This window comes from Strix uralensis, chromosome 26 (assembly GCF_047716275.1).
Source record: "Strix uralensis isolate ZFMK-TIS-50842 chromosome 26, bStrUra1, whole genome shotgun sequence".
In the NCBI taxonomy this organism is placed as follows: domain Eukaryota; kingdom Metazoa; phylum Chordata; class Aves; order Strigiformes; family Strigidae; genus Strix; species Strix uralensis.
The window spans coordinates 4,182,009-4,200,914 of NC_133997.1; the positions used below are offsets into that span (position 1 = coordinate 4,182,009).

At 45.7% G+C, this 18,906-nt stretch overlaps 1 protein-coding gene across 3 annotated transcripts in view; it reads left to right on the plus strand.

Moving 5' to 3' along the window:
* The window catches only part of UBASH3B (ubiquitin associated and SH3 domain containing B), a 75,729-nt gene that overhangs the window by 39,722 nt on the left and 17,101 nt on the right, over positions 1-18,906 (plus strand). For 2 of the 3 annotated variants that reach the window (XM_074851210.1, XM_074851208.1), the window contains exons 2-6: positions 8,867-8,924; positions 9,510-9,696; positions 10,163-10,361; positions 12,572-12,741; positions 14,914-15,122. In XM_074851210.1, coding sequence (XP_074707311.1) covers positions 8,867-8,924; positions 9,510-9,696; positions 10,163-10,361; positions 12,572-12,741; positions 14,914-15,122 — 823 coding nt within the window. The remainder of the gene's footprint in view (positions 1-8,866; positions 8,925-9,509; positions 9,697-10,162; positions 10,362-12,571; positions 12,742-14,913; positions 15,123-18,906) is intronic. The other variant, XM_074851209.1, reaches the window with a different exon arrangement.

Consider the following 18,906-nt stretch of genomic DNA (forward strand, 5'->3'; position numbering starts at 1 on the left):
ACCGACTTCACAGAACAGCAGCTTTCTGGCAAATTGTGCAACTGCACCGCCCCCAAACTTCCTGTTTTGAAACCCCAAGAAGCTGGAAAATGTTAACACCGGCACTTTAAAGTGCTAGTTGTGGCTTTTTTTTTTTCTTCTTCTTCCTAAAGATCTACATGATACTAAAAAATTCTACATACAAAGGAGTAAAATGGGGCTGCCTTTAGGAACTGGGGGCAGAAAAGCAAGTGCATGTCTCTCCAGGGAGCCCCAAGCCAGGCAGAGCACGGCACATCAGAGCATCTGTACCAAACCCATCCCCTCTTCCATGACCCGCGCGACATCAGGTTGCTCACTGTCTCTCCACCTCCCATCTTGCCCTCTCCAAATTAAGGCATTTGGGACGTGCTCCATCGCTGTGGCCATTGCTAAGTTTTTTTGGCAGCAGGTCGTGGTGCCACAGCTGGAGCTGTGCTGGGCACTGCGGGCGCTCGGTGAAACGGCGGTCACCAAAGTCGAGCTGTGCCACCCGGAGCGAGAGGCGAGGTGGCAGATGGAGAGGCAGGTGCTCATGGAGTGGCAGCGAGACAACTGTGGTTCACGTGTCGAGCTGCGCTCACCGGGCACCAACGCGCCATGAGTTGGCTTCCCGCTCTGGCAAGCCATGTGGCAGGTCCACACTCCGCCTAAAACCCACCGGTGATGGGAAGAGAGGCCCTAGTGATAAGAGGACCTTGATACAGAAAATAGAGATATGGCAAATCTCTGTTCCATTCCAGTTCATTTTTATATAGGAAGAAAAGCAACTGGAAAGAAAAAAGCATCATGTTTGTCTTGAACGCTGCACGGGAACTTATTTATTTCCAATCAGCATGACAACTGCTTCCCTTTCTGGCTATCACTGAAACTCCAGATGGTACATTTGAGCATACTTAAACCTCTAACTTGGCTCCTTGCAAAGACATTGTCTTCCTGGTTAGCTAAAAATGTATTAATAGTGTTGGGATGAAAGCTCCCGCTCTCCTGCACTGCGCTATTTGAATAATGAAATCTTGGTCATTCTGCAGCATTCTGGCTTGTATTAAAATTAGGCATTTGAAGGGGACAAGCCTCTGCTGAATGTGCTCCAGTTATAACCACCTTTTATTTGAATTTATTTGTATTATCTATATTGGACTGTTTTTCTAATATTCAGAATTCTGCCAACCCTCTAACAGCAGCGATTATTACCTGTCTTCCTTAACCCTGTCACCCTCTTCTAGCGGTTGCTCTGCATCAAAACTTTGAACCTTTCTGAATCAGCCATCTGAGGTGCTGCCAACTCTTATGGTTCTATTAGGGAATTGTTAGACATCATCTTCCTAAATATCCAGCTTCAGGACTCCTGTTATTTTCAGAGACTGCTGCTCTTTGTTTGAGCAGCAGTACATTTCTAGATTCACACATAAGGAGAAGGCTTAAGGAAATGAATGAGGAAGCCAGACGACAAATGTAATCCAAAACAAAAACTAAAAACAATATCACAATGGTAAGCAAAACTAATGACAAGTTTTTGCACCTGAAGCTGGAGGGGAGAATAAAAGGACAGAGGAGTTTTGATGGTGTGTGAGCAATGTAAATCAACCAAAATACCTGCGCCTCGTTCCTCCTCCATCACACAGAGACCTGGTGGAATGGCTGCAACTGCAGGCTCAAGACTTTGACACCTAAGCCCATGCCTCATAAAAAACTGTACTGTTATTGTTCTAAAGAAAATAATATCCTGTTTCCTTTTTAAACTGTGTATCTCTTTAAAAATGTTAAATGGCTGCTACATTCCTGCCTTTATCCGGGACACTTTTTATGAGTCTGTACTTTCCTCTTCTTTTGCTTTAACAAGCCGGCTAAGCAGAGGATTAGGGGAATGACTTAGTGCACATGTGCTAAAAAAGGGGGAAAAAAAAAATCCGCCTTCAAAATCTTACATAACTTAAAAAAATAAACACATAAAACAGACACACACACACCCAGGCCCTCACTCTTTGCACTTAAAAATAATCATCATCATCATGTGGCCAGACTGCAGTTTGCCAGCTGGACTGTCGTCTGAAAAAAATGAACATTTTAAATTATGGAAACTAGAAATACATAGCAGCACATTGCCCAAACTTATTTCTGATGGCGTTTCCCATTTCTCTCTCTTTCCTATTGCCAGAGCTTGGTGTTCAATAGCTGGGAATAAGCAGGCACCCCTCGGGAAGGAGGAGGGAGAGAACTACCATGCTGTCAGGCACCTTCTATAAATATTTATGTGACCTACAGGATATAGCACAGTTTGAAATCTTGCAGTCTCTGTAGCCACTGTGCAGTCAGGCAGTTCCCTGTACTCCTCGGAAAGTTCCTGTATTTCAGGCAAGACCTGGGTCTTTACATAGCTGTGATCTGCTTATAGCATTCGCTGACCTAAATTGGGGATGTTGTACCGAACGGCGTGTTCCTAAGGGGAGCTCAGTGTATAGCAATGAACTCAGATTTTATGGAGGATGTGGCTGCAATTAGAGTCACTCAGTTAAACGTGAAGAGGACTTCATGGCCACCATCACACGCAGAACGTAACAGAGGATAAGGAAAGGTAATGCTTGAAGGATTGAGCCAAAACTCAAAGGGAAGAAAAAGTAATTCTTCTGCCATGCGCTTATGTTAGAGTCATTTCTGTCTTGCAAGAACACCCAGGTTTTGGGTTTTTCTTCTTATCAAACTGCAGAAAAGGAACCTACCCAACCCCCAACCCTAAACAGGAACTTGATCCCTAGTGATATCTTCCTGTCCTGTCCCTATTTATAGAAGTAAGGTCACCCAAATAAGAACAGAAACGATATCATATGATTTTTGGTGACCAACTGAATTCTGCATATTGAGAATTCAGAGGAACACATTTGAATAACCCACATCGAAAACCATTTGGAAAGACCACCTCACTGTGGCCATTTTTGTGTGCAGAACAACTAAGCAATTCATGAGATACGCAGTCAGTTATTTGGAATTTGCATTTCTTTCCCTACATCAAATAATCAAGTCATTAGATGGACAGAAATTTTGCTGGCAAAACTGTTCTTCAGCATGCAATTGTTTATTGAAAGCCTAAAATAGAAACGTTTCCCCTATTGTACTGTTAATGGTATAAACAACTGATGAAAACTGCAAAAATTAAGGAATCTGTAAAGGTCATTTGATGGGCACAAAGGTGGGAATTTTACTGTTTGCAAAGAATTTGAACTACTTCCATGTACATATTGCTGTGCAGCAGGGGTTGAGTTCAGGACCTCCTGCACCAGGACTGAAGTTGACGTGTAAGCTAAGGGGGGAGTTAACTGTTGGGCTTCTGACCTGTACCTGGCCTGACAGGCACGCTCCAAACAGCAGCTGCAGCCACATCTAGAAAAGGCCTATTTTTTGTCATTCCCTGGAGCCAGACAGCACTTTGTTTTCTATTCTTTTACCATAAACCAATGCTGACTGAAAAAAGGCAAGCTTTAAATAGATACATATACCTATTTGAATATATGTTGACATAAATACGTATTTTAAACACACATACAAGCAAAACTAAAGATGCCTATTTTATAATCCTAAGAAAAACGTTAGATTTGACAGCATTCATCTTTCAAACTCATTTGGCATAAATTGTGTTCCATAATTCCTTTCTTATCGTGTCAGGCAGTCCTTCGAACTGAACCTAGTGATGAGGAGAGCCAAGTACTTCCATCATGTTTAATGCAGTTTCCAAAAAATCTTTATTTACAAAGCTAAATATTTTATGGGCCAAAGATTCAGGGCTACTTGAAATGATGAATTCATCTCTCCGAGGGGTTTTGTTCACGGATAAGAAGTTTGTCTAGGCTTGAGGCACATAATGAAAGGGAAGATTTAGTCATTCCCTTTCTTTTACAGGCTGTCTCCATCCTTCCATTGCTCATTCACAAATCCCTTGGTGCCTCCGTAGGCAGACAACTTGTAGGTGGATCTGAGGTGGAGGCTGCTGCTAGCATTTTCTACCGCCTCTGTGAGAAGCAACACGCAGCAGAGAGAGCTCCCTCTTACAAGCAGAGGGAGGTCAGCTCTGCCGACGGCAGGGTTTGAATCTCTGCTTATTATAGCAAAGGGAGAGCCAACGGAAACGGGGAAATTCATTCCTAAGTGGCAGCCAGAGGGGCCAACTTTCTATGAATTAGATATTGCTTCTGGAGAGCAAACAGGCTCTCTGGACCCCAGGGTCCAGACCAGCTGCGTGACTCAGCCGTTGTGTATTTGAACGTGTGAGGAGCAGAGGAGGCTGCCTGCAGCGGTCTCCACTCTACGTGCCCAAAGGGCCAGCTCCGAGGGCTCGAACATCTCAGCCGCCGCAGCCCAGCGGGGCCACGACAGGCTGGGGACCCTGCACGGCCACGCTCGTCTTCCCCGCCCCAGCACGGCTCCTCTCGGCCGTGGGCGACAACACCCTGAGGTTTGCATACCATTTTAGTGATAAAACAGCGCAGGTGCAGATAAAGAACAATCTCAAAACAGCTCACCCCCGTCCCTTGCTCTTGTGCTCTTTGCATTAATTTTCCTGCGTGGTAGTTTATTACCCCACGCGCTACGGCGCCGCTGGCAGCCATACACACCCTCCTTTTTTAAACTGGACTAGATTAAGAAACCTGAGCACTTAGGGAGAAAGGATTTCTGTGTGGTGCTTCTGAGACTGAAGGTTCTCTTTACGGTTAATGCATCATTCCCCATTACAGTCATTTCCTCTGAAGTAAATGGGATTTTGCCATTATACTTTATGTTTATTGATATATATTTCCTCGCTGAATTGACATTCCCCTGTTGCCTTTTTTCCCTACCCTGAAATTGCAGGAAGTCAAAAATCCTTCAACAATAATGAGTTAAGTTCTGTAGCACGCAGAGCTGTGTGCTCTCCCATTAAGTGGGCTGGGGTTAAAATGGGCACCATTTACACATTAATATGTATGCCAGGGCACCAACACCGGTTCTGCTGTAATGTTTCAGGCTAAGGGGTCAACTGTTTAGCTGGGACACTTCCTATCAATATTTTGATACTGTTTAACCAGTGATTGAGCAGAGAAAGACTTTCCTTGTGACCTGACATTGAAGACTGTCACGGGGAGGCCTCTGAGGTTGAAGAATCAAAAACATCTGATTCTTTGCGGTGGCTAAAATAGCTGCAGTGCTTTTGGAAGACAATGCTATTAAGATCTTCTTTCCCCTTCCCTAAACCCTCCATTTCCAGACCTGCAGTTGGACATAGCATCTCCCCTGCTGTCTGTTCAAAATTGCTATTACGTGTTGCTGTGCACTGTTAAATGATTTCCCTGTACTTCATCTCAGAGGCAGCAGAAGTGAAGAGATAGAGGAATTGGATGGCTTGAGGGACTGGTAATGCTGCACAAAGCTTTTCACCTCCTATCTGAATTTCAGCTGCAATTTTTGCATGACCAGAAATGGTTACTGTGTAATGCTGGTTTGCTAGATTCTCAAAAATATATTGTTTATCGACTTTTTTTTTCTTTTCTGGTGCATCTGTGTCACAAAACCACTTCTTACTACTAGCTACAATACTACAGCCAACACTTACTACCCAGCATGAGTAAATCTGAGCACCTAAATCATAGCTAGTCACCTAATTAAGTGACCTGATTTTCTCAGGAGCAGAACATGTCTTCCAGCTCCCACTGCACTCAGCAGTTGTGAAAATCAGGCCACTTTTGAAAGTGGCCAAACATAGCTGTGATTAGTTTTGAGTATTCAACTTTTAAAAAGTTGATCTTGACAGGGCCTGGGAGCTGGAGCACCCAGAGGATGGGACTTCCCCAAGTTCTGGCTGGTGGCTGCAGAGGAGTGGTTGGGAGGGATGCAGTGCATGCCCTGTTTTGTGACTAACCAGAGGCTATCAGTCATCATCACCATTCCCAGCACTAAATTAAAAAAAAAGCAGCTTCAGGTCCCATGATAAAAATATACTTTGGCTTTTGTTTGCTTTATGCAGTATTTCCTCGCACTGAAAATTAAATTGAGAAGGGAGTTTATTGTCCCCCTGGAAGAGATAGGCACCTTTTGATATCACACATGAACAAACGTGTGGGGCCCAGCCTAATGTTTTCTAATGCCCGTTGGGGTCCCAGGAGCACAAAGGCAGCGGAGAAGGAGCTGCAGTCAATTCCAGCAGAGCTCTATTGTGCGATTTGTTCCAAGGAAACATCAATTCATTAAGCAAACGAGTCAACAAGGGTGGGTGGCAGAACCGTCTGTCCTGCTAGATTGTGCATGACTCCTCCGGAGATCTGCTCTGGGGTCTGGAGAGAGTAAATAATGAGTAGAGCCAGCTTGCCTGCCCTCGCTTTGCAACGGGAGAAACTGCTCATTTCAAAGCCAGAGCTTGACTGGGAGGGCGTTTTTAATTCACTGCCTCGGATGCAACACAGACAGGCATACTTCAGGGGCAAGATGTATGGTTAGGAGAGTCACATTTTAGTCGTGTTTTCAAGAGCATAAACAACCCAGGCAACAGGGGAGGTGAACTAAGCAAAGACAACACAACAGAAAGGGACAATGAAACCAGGGTAGGGGAAATCCGCGGCCGGCCATCGCTCTGCTCAAGGAGCAGCCTCCCTGAAAGGTTCCCAGCCTGTGCAAGGGGAGAGCTCTTTGCTCATCTGAGCTACTTTTCAAAGCAAAACAGTAGCCGTTTTGCATAGTGCATCTGAGCCAGACTAGGGAAAGGTCAGCAAGATAGAACAGACCAAACTACGATGTTGACCACACAAGATACATCCTTCCAGAAGGCAGGTGCTTGGACCAGCACTCTGCTGATCTCAGATGAATGCTGGCAGATAAGGGCAGCAAAATGCTTCAGGAGGAAGTATTTTCATAATCACACATTTGCAACACAGCCCTTTTTTGCAGCATTATCTTTCTGCCTTCCTCTTACTCTCAAAATTAACACAAATATGTATATTTAAGGGGTGGGGAAGCCAAGGGCAGAGCTGAAACACAGCTGAGTCAACAACACATGTCTACGAGCTGGTGGGTAACATTGCATATTCCCGCATGGTTATCAGAGTGCTTTTGAAAGGCATCACTGCAGACAGAAAGAGCGACAGAAGTGCAGTAAATACCCTACACAGCTCTATGGGCAGAAACAAGAAATGCTGGAGGGTCCCAGCTGCCCTAATCCTACAGCTAGGGGTTGCACCCCAGAGTCATGAGCCCTTTCCCTCGCTTGGACCCGCTTCCTATAACCAACCAGCAGCATCTTCTCACAGCAGATAACACAGGGTGCGTAGTACATGGATCTGTCCCTTTGGTCAGACACATTCCCTCTAGCTTAAAGATATCAGCAAGTCTTTCACTCTATTATCAAGCTGTAACATACCATATTTAGTAAGATTAGGTTATGGCTTGGGGCTGGCCGGCGTGAACTAGAAGTTTTCCTGTCCTCGGTCACATTTTCTGTCGCTAACAGCAATCAGCTGAGACATGGCACATAACCCACAGAGCAAAAGGGAGGCAGCTGCTTCGGCCAAATTAACAACAGGAGAACACAACTAGCTGTCACCTTTGTCAGCCCCTGGGCTGTACCCCTGCTCATGCTTCACACAGCGAACAGCAGCCAGCGGGGCTTTAGCTTTGGTGGGAGCTGCACTGGTGCCTGAACGCATTCCCTGTTCTCTAACACTGGGAAACACACCTCTGTCTACCAGTGCAGCGTGGTGGCTCTGTAGGATGCGGATCCTTTTCTGGCACTGCCCATCTCCCTTCCCTGGCTTCGGGAGACAGCTGCCTGGAGACCCCACTCTTGCCTTCTGTGAAGGCTTCTTGCTCTTCAGACCTTCCTCCACCCACACCGTGTTTCACGAGTGTGTGCTGGTTAATTAGATTAAACCAGCATCCCCTTCATTTTGGCCTCTTTCCTACGAGACCTGTAGTACTTGTTTGAAAGCAATACTTCCCTTCTTCCCTTAAATAGAAAGCTCTAAAATCACCTATTAATGGAGAATTTGCCTTCTGACACCAGGGCCTGACTTCTGCCCCATGACCCTAGCATTTCTATCCTTTTCTGCCTCCTCCTTTCATCATTTTTGCTAAATATTTATGCCATTTGGATTGAATTTCTCATTTTGGCAATCTCTAGTGTTACAAAGCTGAGCTGATCCACAGCTGCATTTCAGTGCTGATGTCAAGCATTTGGAAAACACTATTACATGTCTACATGTTATACAGCACTGTGCTGGCTGCTTCTGCAACCAGAAAACTTGCTGAACAGAAGACTTGGGTCTTCCTAGCTGGAGACAAAAGGGATTTATAGGCATTCTGAAGGGAAATAAGCAGAAGAGCACTTTCAATGTAGCGAGGACTGAAGGCAGCTAGCAAATCTTGGCAGGTTATTGTAACCTGGAAAAAATTCTGGTTTGTGCCCCCTCGTGGCAGATGAATTTTTCTTGTCCTCAGTGCCATTGCAATGTCTGCACTTCCAGACCCAACCCTTCTGATTTTCATGCTGAGCAGATGACCAGTATAAGAGGTCATTAAATGCCAACAGCCGGTGCTTCACTATCCAGAAATACACCGGGCCAAGCAGGGAAAACCCAGAGGTCCGTATCTCACACTTTAAATATGTCGCACAGCTTTGCCCCTCGAACTGCGTACAGCGACTTGACAGGCGGCACGACCTAAAGAAAGCCTCAGGGCTGAGGAAATCAGTCTGAAAATCATATTCTGCAGGTTTCTAAACACACCGTTACAGCCCTTCCCCAGCAAGGGCCCAGGTTCAAGCAGCAGACATGACTATAACCATATAATCCAGCATCACTGAAATACTCTTTTTATTTTGTTCTCTCTTCAGACAAAAAGCACTGGCATCGACAGGTGGAAGAAGTGTTCAAGCAGCATGCGACTGGTTGGTATGAAGTAATAAATGTTAAAAAGAGTAAAAGTGAATTTACCATCTAAGATTTTAGCCATTAGAATGTGGAGTTTTTAAACTGAAAAACACTACGTTTCGTATAAAACATGTAAAATGTTTTATCTGAAAAGCACTAGCAGCATTATTGAGCCATTATTTAAGTGGTGTAAATAAGTCCAGAAACAAGCCTTGTCTGAGAGAGTCTGTGATCTCGAGTAATAGCAAAAAAAAGGTGAGAGAAAGGAACCACTACTCTCTCCACCCTAAACAGAAAACTGAGAGATGCCTTTTCAAAGAGGTTGAGCAATTTCTGGTGCTCTCCTCCCTGTGTTTTGTACACCAAAAGTCAGAAAGGCAGAAACAGTGACCTGGGTTAGATCTTCAGAGCCTCAGTCTGAAACTAAAACCCAATTTTCGGTATTACTTAGTAGTGGTAATGGGCTGCAAGTGAGATAGTGCACCTCTCCGCCTGACCTGCCAGAGCTGATTTTTTCCATAAAGGGAGAGCGGGCAGGGAAAGCTGATTTTGCTGAAAAAATAGATGTCTTTATCTGTCAATCTAACAGTGCTTTCTCCCTCTCAGGCTGTTCTCCCACGTGGGTGACCCCTTCCTCGATGACACCCTGCCTCGGGAGTACGTCCTCTACCTGCGCCCCACCGGCCCCCTGGCTCAGAAGCTGTCTGAGTTCTGGCAGCAGTCAAAGCAGATCTGTGGGAAGAACAAAGCTCACAACATTTTCCCACATATCACCCTTTGCCAGTTCTTCATGGTAAACCAGAGCTCCTCTGTCCGTTGCCTTTATGCATGCACTCGTGAGCAGCCCTCACCAGGCTCCAACTGGAGACATTACACACTTTGTTCAATCGCTGCAGAAGGGTTTGTGCTCGGGGGTTGTTGAGGAGGTGACTGGTTTTTGAGCAAGTTGTTTTCAGCAGCAGCAGACCAAATTCTCATAATCTCGGGTGATCGTTAACAGACGTGGGGGGGTGGTGAGGTTAGGAAGGTTACATGGGGATAGCTGATCCTGCTTTGAGGACAAGGGAGGGGCAGATGATTTCTAAACATAACATTTTCTATGACCCTGTGCTTTTTCTCACTGCATTGTAGCAAGGGTAGACCATTCATGCCCACCCACCCAAGCCTTTCCTTTCTCTCCTGAGCGCACTAGAGAGCTAAGCAGAGGCGTAAGGAATGATTATCCAGCTGAGAAACGCTTGTCCCGTTTCCTTTGGCAGTGTGAGGACAGCAAGGTCGATGCTCTCACTGAAGCTCTGCAGGCCACTGTGATGCGGTGGAAATGCAAATTCCCTGCCCCTCTGCCTTTGGAGCTCTACACGTCCTCAAACTTCATTGGGCTTTTTGTCAAGGAAGAAAGTGCTGAGGTGCTCAAGAAGTTTGCTGCAGACTTCGCTGCAGAGGCTGCTTCTAAAGCAGGTGAGTGACTATGCTGGCAGCTACGTAGAGCTTGTGGCTTGGTCAAGGCTTGGGCATCTTCAGAAACCAAAGTTTTGATGGCATGAAGAAATGAAGCTCAGGAAGCCAATACCTGATTTTTAAAAGTGACCTGAAGGCTAAGAGCCCAAGAGGAACACCCCAGCGGGTGCTTTGGGTTTCAGTGCTTTTTCAGTTGAAAGATCACCTCACGCTTAGTCTCAAGTGTTATCTCCTGAAAGGGAAGTTGACATTTGGTGGTTCCTTAACCTTTTAGATAGACGCTTTGTCTGCAAGCCTGAGCATTTCCTGCTCCACTCGCTACCTCGAGCCACCACCACAAAACTTTCTTCAGCCATATAAAGGCTGTGCTTTTCGCTGCATTTCTGAGATGCAAACAGGACTCAGTGAGAAGATCCCAAGTGCCCTGGCAACCTAGAAGTGTACCTTTTCAAATCTCAGTACCAACACATCTGATGCCATTGCCTGGTCCTCTGCTGCTTCTGGAGGGGAGAACCCATCAGGAGCTGGGAGATAACCACAGCACCCCGTGCTCTGACAGTTTCTGCTGCTGAAGGGGCTCTCCAGGTGCCCTCTGGTTAACTCCAAACTTGGAAGTCAGAACAGCATCGGAGCCCTGTGATAGCTCCCTGACTAATCCTCCCACCCTCTGTCGCTGTAGTGCTCAGCCTGGACTAGTCACAGCACAACTGGTTTAGTCCTTCCTTATCACAGGCTTATCCTGGAGTTTAAGCGCATCAAGATACGGCAACTTCTGAGTCCCTGGGGTGTTTCCTTGCTAGACAGGCACCCCATAACACCATGCAGCACCGCTGCACGTCTCTGCCCCAGGTTCAGAGGAAGAGATACGGATGTGTCGTAGGTTCATAACACCTCTGAAATGCATTGCTTTCACCTGACAGTGACCTAGAATCTTTCTTCCCTTTAGAACAGGGAGGAAACGGCTGTTATCTTTACAAATGCACATTTTGGAAGGCAGCGACAGGCACGGCAACCTTAGGTGGGTCCAAGGACTGCCGGAGCCGTGTGAGAATGGTACAAGTGTTCCCCTGCACAGCATAGACATACCCTCCAAACCGACACAGTCAGAAGGGGCAGTTCATGCTCCAAAAACACCAGCCCAGAAGAAGGAAGCGTCAGTGGCTCCCAGCAAGCTTCTGCCCCTGGAACTGCTGCAATTCAGACCTAACTGGTTCGTTCTTAGGGGAAGCCAATTGCTGCATTGCAGTCCACAGCTTGGTCAGGTTATCACATTAACGTCTCTGGGGCTTTTTCAGAGATACAGAGCATATTTTTTCTTGCTGATCAAAAAAAAAAAGATGGATGAGCTTGCAGAGCTACCCCTGGCTGGCACTTAGAGCCAAGTCTCTGAATAGCTGCAATTTTGACTGAATAATCAGTCAAATTTAATTGCAATTTTCGGTTGAATAAGCAAGAATAAATTACATGCAAACAATGTATCCTATGATTTCCACGTCTAGTGGAAGAGTCCAATATTTCACATACTTTCACCTTTCTGCTTCCTGGAATCTTTTCCTAATAAAGATTCTTTTTCTGCAGAGTCATTTTGATTCATTATCATATTATTGTCTGTTTCCACATATTGGAATACCTCACTCTCAGGGGGCAAACTGGTAATCCAACTAATGCGCAGGGAAAAGATTTAATCAACTCACATGAACCTATAAATTCCCTGGATTTGTAATTGCTGATGTAGGAGAGAGAACAAAGGAGGGAGAGTAAAAATTAAGATTTTTACTTGCTTATTTGGAGAGATCCTCATCTGCTAATGAAAGAAAGTCCAGCCCTTCCTGGAAAAGTGTCTTTTTTGGCAGAAGGCCTACTGGGTTCAAAATTACAATAATTGTTATCACACCATTCAGAAACCCGTTGTTCTCTGAATGCAAATGAGCTTTGGCAGTTGGTTGCCTTGTTTGCCACCCTGGTGTGACTCAGGACTGAATCAGACCACGAATCTCTAATAATTTGATCCAAGGTGCAACATATATAGGAAACTCACGTTTGACTTCTCCAAAGCCTTTTCAGAAACTGGCCTACAATTTGTTCCACTTGAGCTATCTTGAAAAGTTTGGCTCCCAGCTCCTGTTCAGAAGCGATAGACACTCTTAGACCTTCAAAAAGCTGCTAATCTCGACAGTCTCTTGTTGTTAACTGACATCTTCTCATTGCAGATGTTCACGTGGAGCCCCACAAGAAGCAGCTCCACGTGACGCTGGCCTATCACTTCCAGACCAGCCACCTGCCCACGCTGGAGAAGTTAGCGCAGAACATCGACGTCAAGCTGGGCTGCGACTGGGTCGCTGCGATATTCTCCCGAGACATACGCTTCGTTAATCACGAGGTAAATTTTTGGAGCTTGTTTCAGTCAAAAAAAAACCAAACAAAAAAAAAAGACCTAGCAGAGTTGCAGGCTGTTTTAGCTGCATTTACAGCTCGAGTGCTCACAAGCTGCAGGCTGAATGAGGACACCCGTGTCCCGTCCCGAGAGCTGTATGGATACGCAGCACAGACTGTACAGGCATTAAGGAATTTGCCTCAAGTCCCACAAGGATACCCAGAACATAGATCTCCCACATCTCACCAGTCATCTTAGCCAACAGACCATCTTGCCTTTTTTTGGCTTTTTACTTATACTGCCTAGACTTGCTGTTTCACCCACCTCATTTCTTGCTTCTTGTGGGAACACTGTCCAGCTGGATTAATTAATTCTAACAGTGACTCTCATGTTAGCTCAACCTAAGCTGGTCCGATCTCTTAAGAACCAGACCAGTATCTTAACCTGACCTCTATTCTTTTCTTCTGTACAAACTTGACATTATTATTAATCACAGCATTTAGTTTCATCATCTAAGAAACATTTACCCTCATGGCCTGTATACTTCAATTACTCATATGGATTCTATAACTGCAGTATATAAGTGTCTTAACATAGTTTTCTTAATAATGTTGTTTTCCAACACAATATACAAAAAAAGAATATCACTTCCATTTTGTAGATTGGGATCTTGGGCATAGAGAAACCACACGTGAGATTGACCTCACCTCCCTGTAAATATCCCCAGTTTAGACCTCTAAGTCTGAGCCAGTCTTTGCACCGAGGCTCAGTGTGGAGAAACAGGCACCTCCAGAAAGTGAGTCATCTGACCTACCTAAGATGTCTAGCTCAGAACAAGATGAATCAACTTCTGGAGGAGGGAACCTCCAGAAGGTGCCTGCTCAGGCTTCGGCAGCTAACTAGACTCCTAGGGTTGGGGTGATTAACCCCACCAAAGTGCATTGTCCAGAATCAGACACACAAAACCTGTGGCAGAGTGGGAAAAAGTTATTTTAGTGCAGCACATGATACACCACAGAGTAAACAGGTGCCAAATCTTCTGGAGAGCTGAAGTCTCTCATACAGGATGCTCTGACCCCACCCGGGCCATGCTTCCCATCCCTGACAGCCTCCTTTCCTACCCAAAGAGTCGTCTTGTCCTTTAGAGGCTGCAAGTAGTCAACACTATCACTTATTGCAGAGGGAGCTGCTGATGAAAACCAGCACACATCTTTGCATGTCTAACTTCAGGCAGCCATGTGTGAAAGTTTTGGCCTTGTGGTATCAGGTGACAGTGACTAGTATCCTTTGAAGATACCACAAATAGCCTAAGGAGGATTAGCGAGCAAACAGGCTGACACCATCAAGAGATCGGAGCTGCTCAGCAGATTATGGTTTTTCTTTGCGTGATGCCATTGGAGAAGTTCGGTTTGGCCAGGGACAATAACACATTTGTTGTCCTTTTCAATAGGGAACTGCTGTAGCCATTTCTAAGGAAAGTTACTCATAGACATTTAATACGTGTGGATTCCTCATGCTCCAGTGAAGGCAAGATTACAGAATTACACTCACTGATCCTTCCCCCACCTTTTAACTTAATCCTCTTCATGTCAGGAAATACAAAGAAAACAATGCAGCCACGTCGCGGTATTTCTCCCCACCTCTGCTTTCTCCTGTGCATTCACATGAACAGTTTTGAGAGCACAGAATCAAACCTGTTAGCCCCCCTTGTCTTCAAAAGCAACAGCAACAAGAACTGCTCTTTCAGCTCAAGCACAAGTGGGTAAACCAAAAATGGTCACGGACTGCCACAGCTGTGTAAATTCCACATCTCAATAAGAATTCGGTTCCATTTTTAACAGGGTGATTAGATTTAAGCACACGGTCATGTTTTTGCTCACGCTAAAAAAAAAAAATCACCCCCCCTTGCATCCTGGTTATCAAAGACACGACTGGAATCAAAGAGGGAAGGAGTAAATAACTGGAAAAGCTTTCCAACAGCAAAGAGGGGGAGGTGGCAGGGATTCCCTGAAGGTAAAGCCTTCCTGGATAAAGCACAAAGTGATGCATTGCAAGGAGAGCTGGTCACACCTTGCTAAGATTAAAGGTCCAGTATAGGAGTGCTCCTGCCCCTCCCTGCTAAAGGTTCCCTTCCATTAACAATCCTTTCATTCATTTGTGCTTCTGTTTCTCCCCCAGACTCTGCAAGTGATCTATCCTTACACCCCCCAGAATGATGATGAACTGGAGCTGGTCCCAGGGGATTTTATTTTCATGTCCCCAGTGGAACAAACCAGTACAAGTGAGGGCTGGATTTATGGCATTTCCCTTGCAACTGGCTGTTCTGGGCTACTGCCTGAAAATTACATCACGAAGGCGGATGAATGTGGGACCTGGGTGTTTCATGGGTAGGTAAAGCTGCTCAGTCCAGTTTCCATCACTGTAAAAAGGGGGCTCAGCAGCTGTGATTTCACCTGGGTAAGTGAAGAATCTCCCAGGGCTGCTGAGCAGGTTGCTTGGGGAAAACGTACTGGCACACAAATCCTCGTCTTATAAGCAAAGGAGGAGCAGATGCTCTCCCTGTGCATGGGATTAGAGGACGATGTGATTTATTTAGCTAAGATGTTAAAGCAACTATTACTCATAGGATCCGTGCTGCTGGTTAACGGAGCCGGAGCAGATGGCCACTGTCGAGCCACTGCTGTGTAGATACCTCTGTGGTGGGACTAGGATCAGGAAGGTTTACATTTGAGCATTAGTTTGGGAAGCGGGATCTTCTGTGTATAATTCCCTGGGGAAAAGGACTTGGGATCAGCAATATTTCTCAGCAAGATTTTCAGAAGCGATTAGTTGCCTGCCTGCCATTGGCTTTAGTGAGAATGCAGACCTCCCCTTTTGATTAAGGTTATGCCTTATGCCTCTTGATTTTGATAGGAATTAGTTAAACAGCAATAAAAAAGTAGTGCTTGAGGGGTGGCTCTGGGCACTCCTGCAAGGCTGCCTGCATCTCTAAGCACCAAAACCACCTTTGACAAGCCTGGAGCGTAGGGAATAGTTTGTATGTAAGAGCACAAGACATCAAGGAGAGGCACGTTCCTGCCTGCTGCTCCTCGGCCAAGGACCGTGCAGGTACAAGAAGTTTGGTTACGGTCACACCAGCGAGCAGGTTAGTTACAAAGGGAAGGGATGGAGATACAGAACAAAGCACAGTTTGTATTTCAGATTTCAGTGGGCAAACATGACCTGTGGAGAGGGTCTCTGAGCAGAAAGGGAAGGCATTCTGTAACCCGTGTCAGCACAGGACAGCCAGGGGAACTAACTCAGCACTTTAATAAAAACTGATCCAACAACTCCTCAAATCGAGCAAAATGCAGGAAACCAAAAGAGCAAAAAGGGCAAGCAGCCTTTTTCTTTTGCCTGTGACTTTTCAGGCTTAACACATGCAATGTGGTGAACGACAGACGGCGAGCAGGCACGGGGCAATCACAGCTTGCAGGCTGGCTCCCAGATGTGACTGCCACCGACCACTGCCCTTCTGTAAACCAGCCCTGGTTTGGCCCCAAGTCCTCCCCAACCCAGAAGGCTGTCAGGCAGGGACAAGCATAGATCACTCATTTGCTCCTCTTGTCATTTTTTTTCTTGCCTGCCCTCTGAGAAATGAACACCACTAATAAAGGGCTTCCGTCCATATGTTTGCCAAACAAACCTGTCTATACTGGGTCTGTCGTTGTAAAACTCCAACTCGTCTTTCATTACGAGGAAAGAAAAGACCTCCACTAACCAGGGCTTAAAGAAATGAAAACCAAGACTCCTGAGCAAAGTCAATCAGAGTGTTTGTATGAAGACAGGACTTAATCCAGACCCTCCAATCTGCAATGCTGCAAGACCATCCTTTCTTCCCCTAAAATTTGCCAGCCAAAATGGTCTCAGGTCCACATACACTGCAGCAGCCTGCTCTAGTGGATTCTGCTTTTTTTTCTTACAGCGCCTGGAAGAGTTTTGAGGCCTAGGGAACAGCATGGGAAAGAATTGCTCTTGCAGCAGCAACTCAAAGGAAAGCCAAATGTTTTGTAACTCCAGCACCTCTGCCTCCAGACAAGCAAAGGAAGGAAATGCCCCTTCCCCGATTACTGCTAAAGACTATAAATCATTAATTGGAGCATGCAATATGGAGCATTTATCAAAAACATTATTACATACCCGGAAACAGCCTCATTTTACACAACGGCTTCCCGCAGGGAATATTAGGTTACAGAATGTCATGTGGTCAAAACAATAGCAAGCTAAGGACAACCTAAGCCCCGCTGCTGTCTAGGCCATGGTATTCACAGTAGGATCCTTGGGGTAAGAGAACAGCACACAGATACCTTCATTTTGTAGGCATGAAAGTAAGCATGGCAGTACTCACCGGGACTGCAGGAGACAGGACCCAGCTCCGGGTGTTGGGACCAAGGTTGCTGGTGGTGAGCAATGTCGTGATCCCGGGGGCTGGCTTGTGCTGCCTCTGTGTACACAGCCATGTCCCGTTTCATCCCTGCAGAGGATGAAAAAGAAAGAAAGAAGAGTCATGGAGCTTTCCCTCCTAGTCACCAGAGACTGCATTCTTCAAGTGAAAAATCATGCATTATTGAGATCATCACGAAAATACAGCTCACTCTGGGCTGCAGCACCCTGGCTATACCACGCAAGAGATATGACAGGCAAAATGCTATTCTGGGATGTCTGATCGAAAATTTTAATACAGCAAAATTAGATTGCTAGTTCCTGCACATTTCACCCGAAAAAGGTTTCCCTGTTGCACTGCCCAAGTGAGGCAGGTGCCGAAACTTGTGGCCTTTGCAGGACATGGTTTTTATGGCTAATATCCAAACAGTGCCTCGAGAGCTCTGCCCAGCACACAGACCTTCCACTGTACAAACATACGACAGAAAGACGTCCCTGCCCTGTAGAATGGTCTGTACCTCGGCTGCAGACCAGCAGGCTGCCACATGAAGATGACAAGCTTGGTGATCTGTTTAATAGGGGAGGAAAGGCTTTGCCTTCGAGGCAGAAATACTGCCCAGGAAACCAGGTTGTGTCTTGAGAGACTCCAGGTCTGAATCCTTTCCCTGTCTACTAAAAATAGGAATGGTATCACTTCTATTCTGCAAACCCCAGGGATTTTCCATACACATAAACTATATTTCTTTGCTGGCTGTGGCACATCCCTGCATGATTTCTTCTCATGCCAAGGACTGGACCTGCTGGTAACAGTGAGGAGAAACATTCAATCTCTGATCAGTGCTGAAGACTGGAAAGTAATTGAAGATAAATCGCTTCAGCATCCCACACAATTCAACCCAGATCCTAAGTCTGTTTAACCCATTCTTGCCATCTCCTCAGTAAGGGTATGTGGGTGAAAAATAACCTCTCTGAACCAAGCACTGGACTCGCCGTAGGGGAGGAACTGGTTGTGTTTGTATCGATGTCAGATCTGTTCTGATTGAGCCTAGGAGAGGACCTGGCCACAGGTATGTTAAAACCAAAATACTTCTCCCCCTGTATGATATCAAGGTGGAAGTCCTCTCCTGGAAGCAGCAGAAGCTACTGGTCAGCTGAAACTACTTGGGGTGAATCCAAACTACAGATGCAGTATTAAAGATATGTGTGCCATATACATATATATATATATATATGCATATCCACCTTAAAAGCTCCTCAGCAAACTGGTTGTAGGGTGTTTTCTAAGTTGCCTTTCATGCCTGAAAATTAGTGGGCTACCAAGTCAACAGAAGAAACTCTCCACCCTCAGCACACAGAGCCCAGAGGAAGTGGGAAGCCCAGCAAAGGTACAGGAATTTACTTGCCCCATAGAAGCCACAAAACCCAAGCATTTGAGACCATGGGGCTCTCCACATATGCATGTAAAGGCATAAGGCAGAAGTAAGTGTGCTGTCTTTGTATCTGTGGACCCAGCGCTACCCAAAAGCTTAAACTTGTGATGGTTCCCTGCACTGCCTTTCCATTACCAGCAAAGCCAGAAATAGTCACCTCCTCTGCCCCAAAATGGATAGAAGTGCTGTAGATATTACACCACAGTCTATTTCAGCTCCTCGTGAGATGCCAAAGCTATTCTTTGCCCCTTTAATAAGCCTGAGAAATCAGACTTGGCACAAGTACCAGGGGGAGGAAAAACAGCCCTAATTTTTCAAG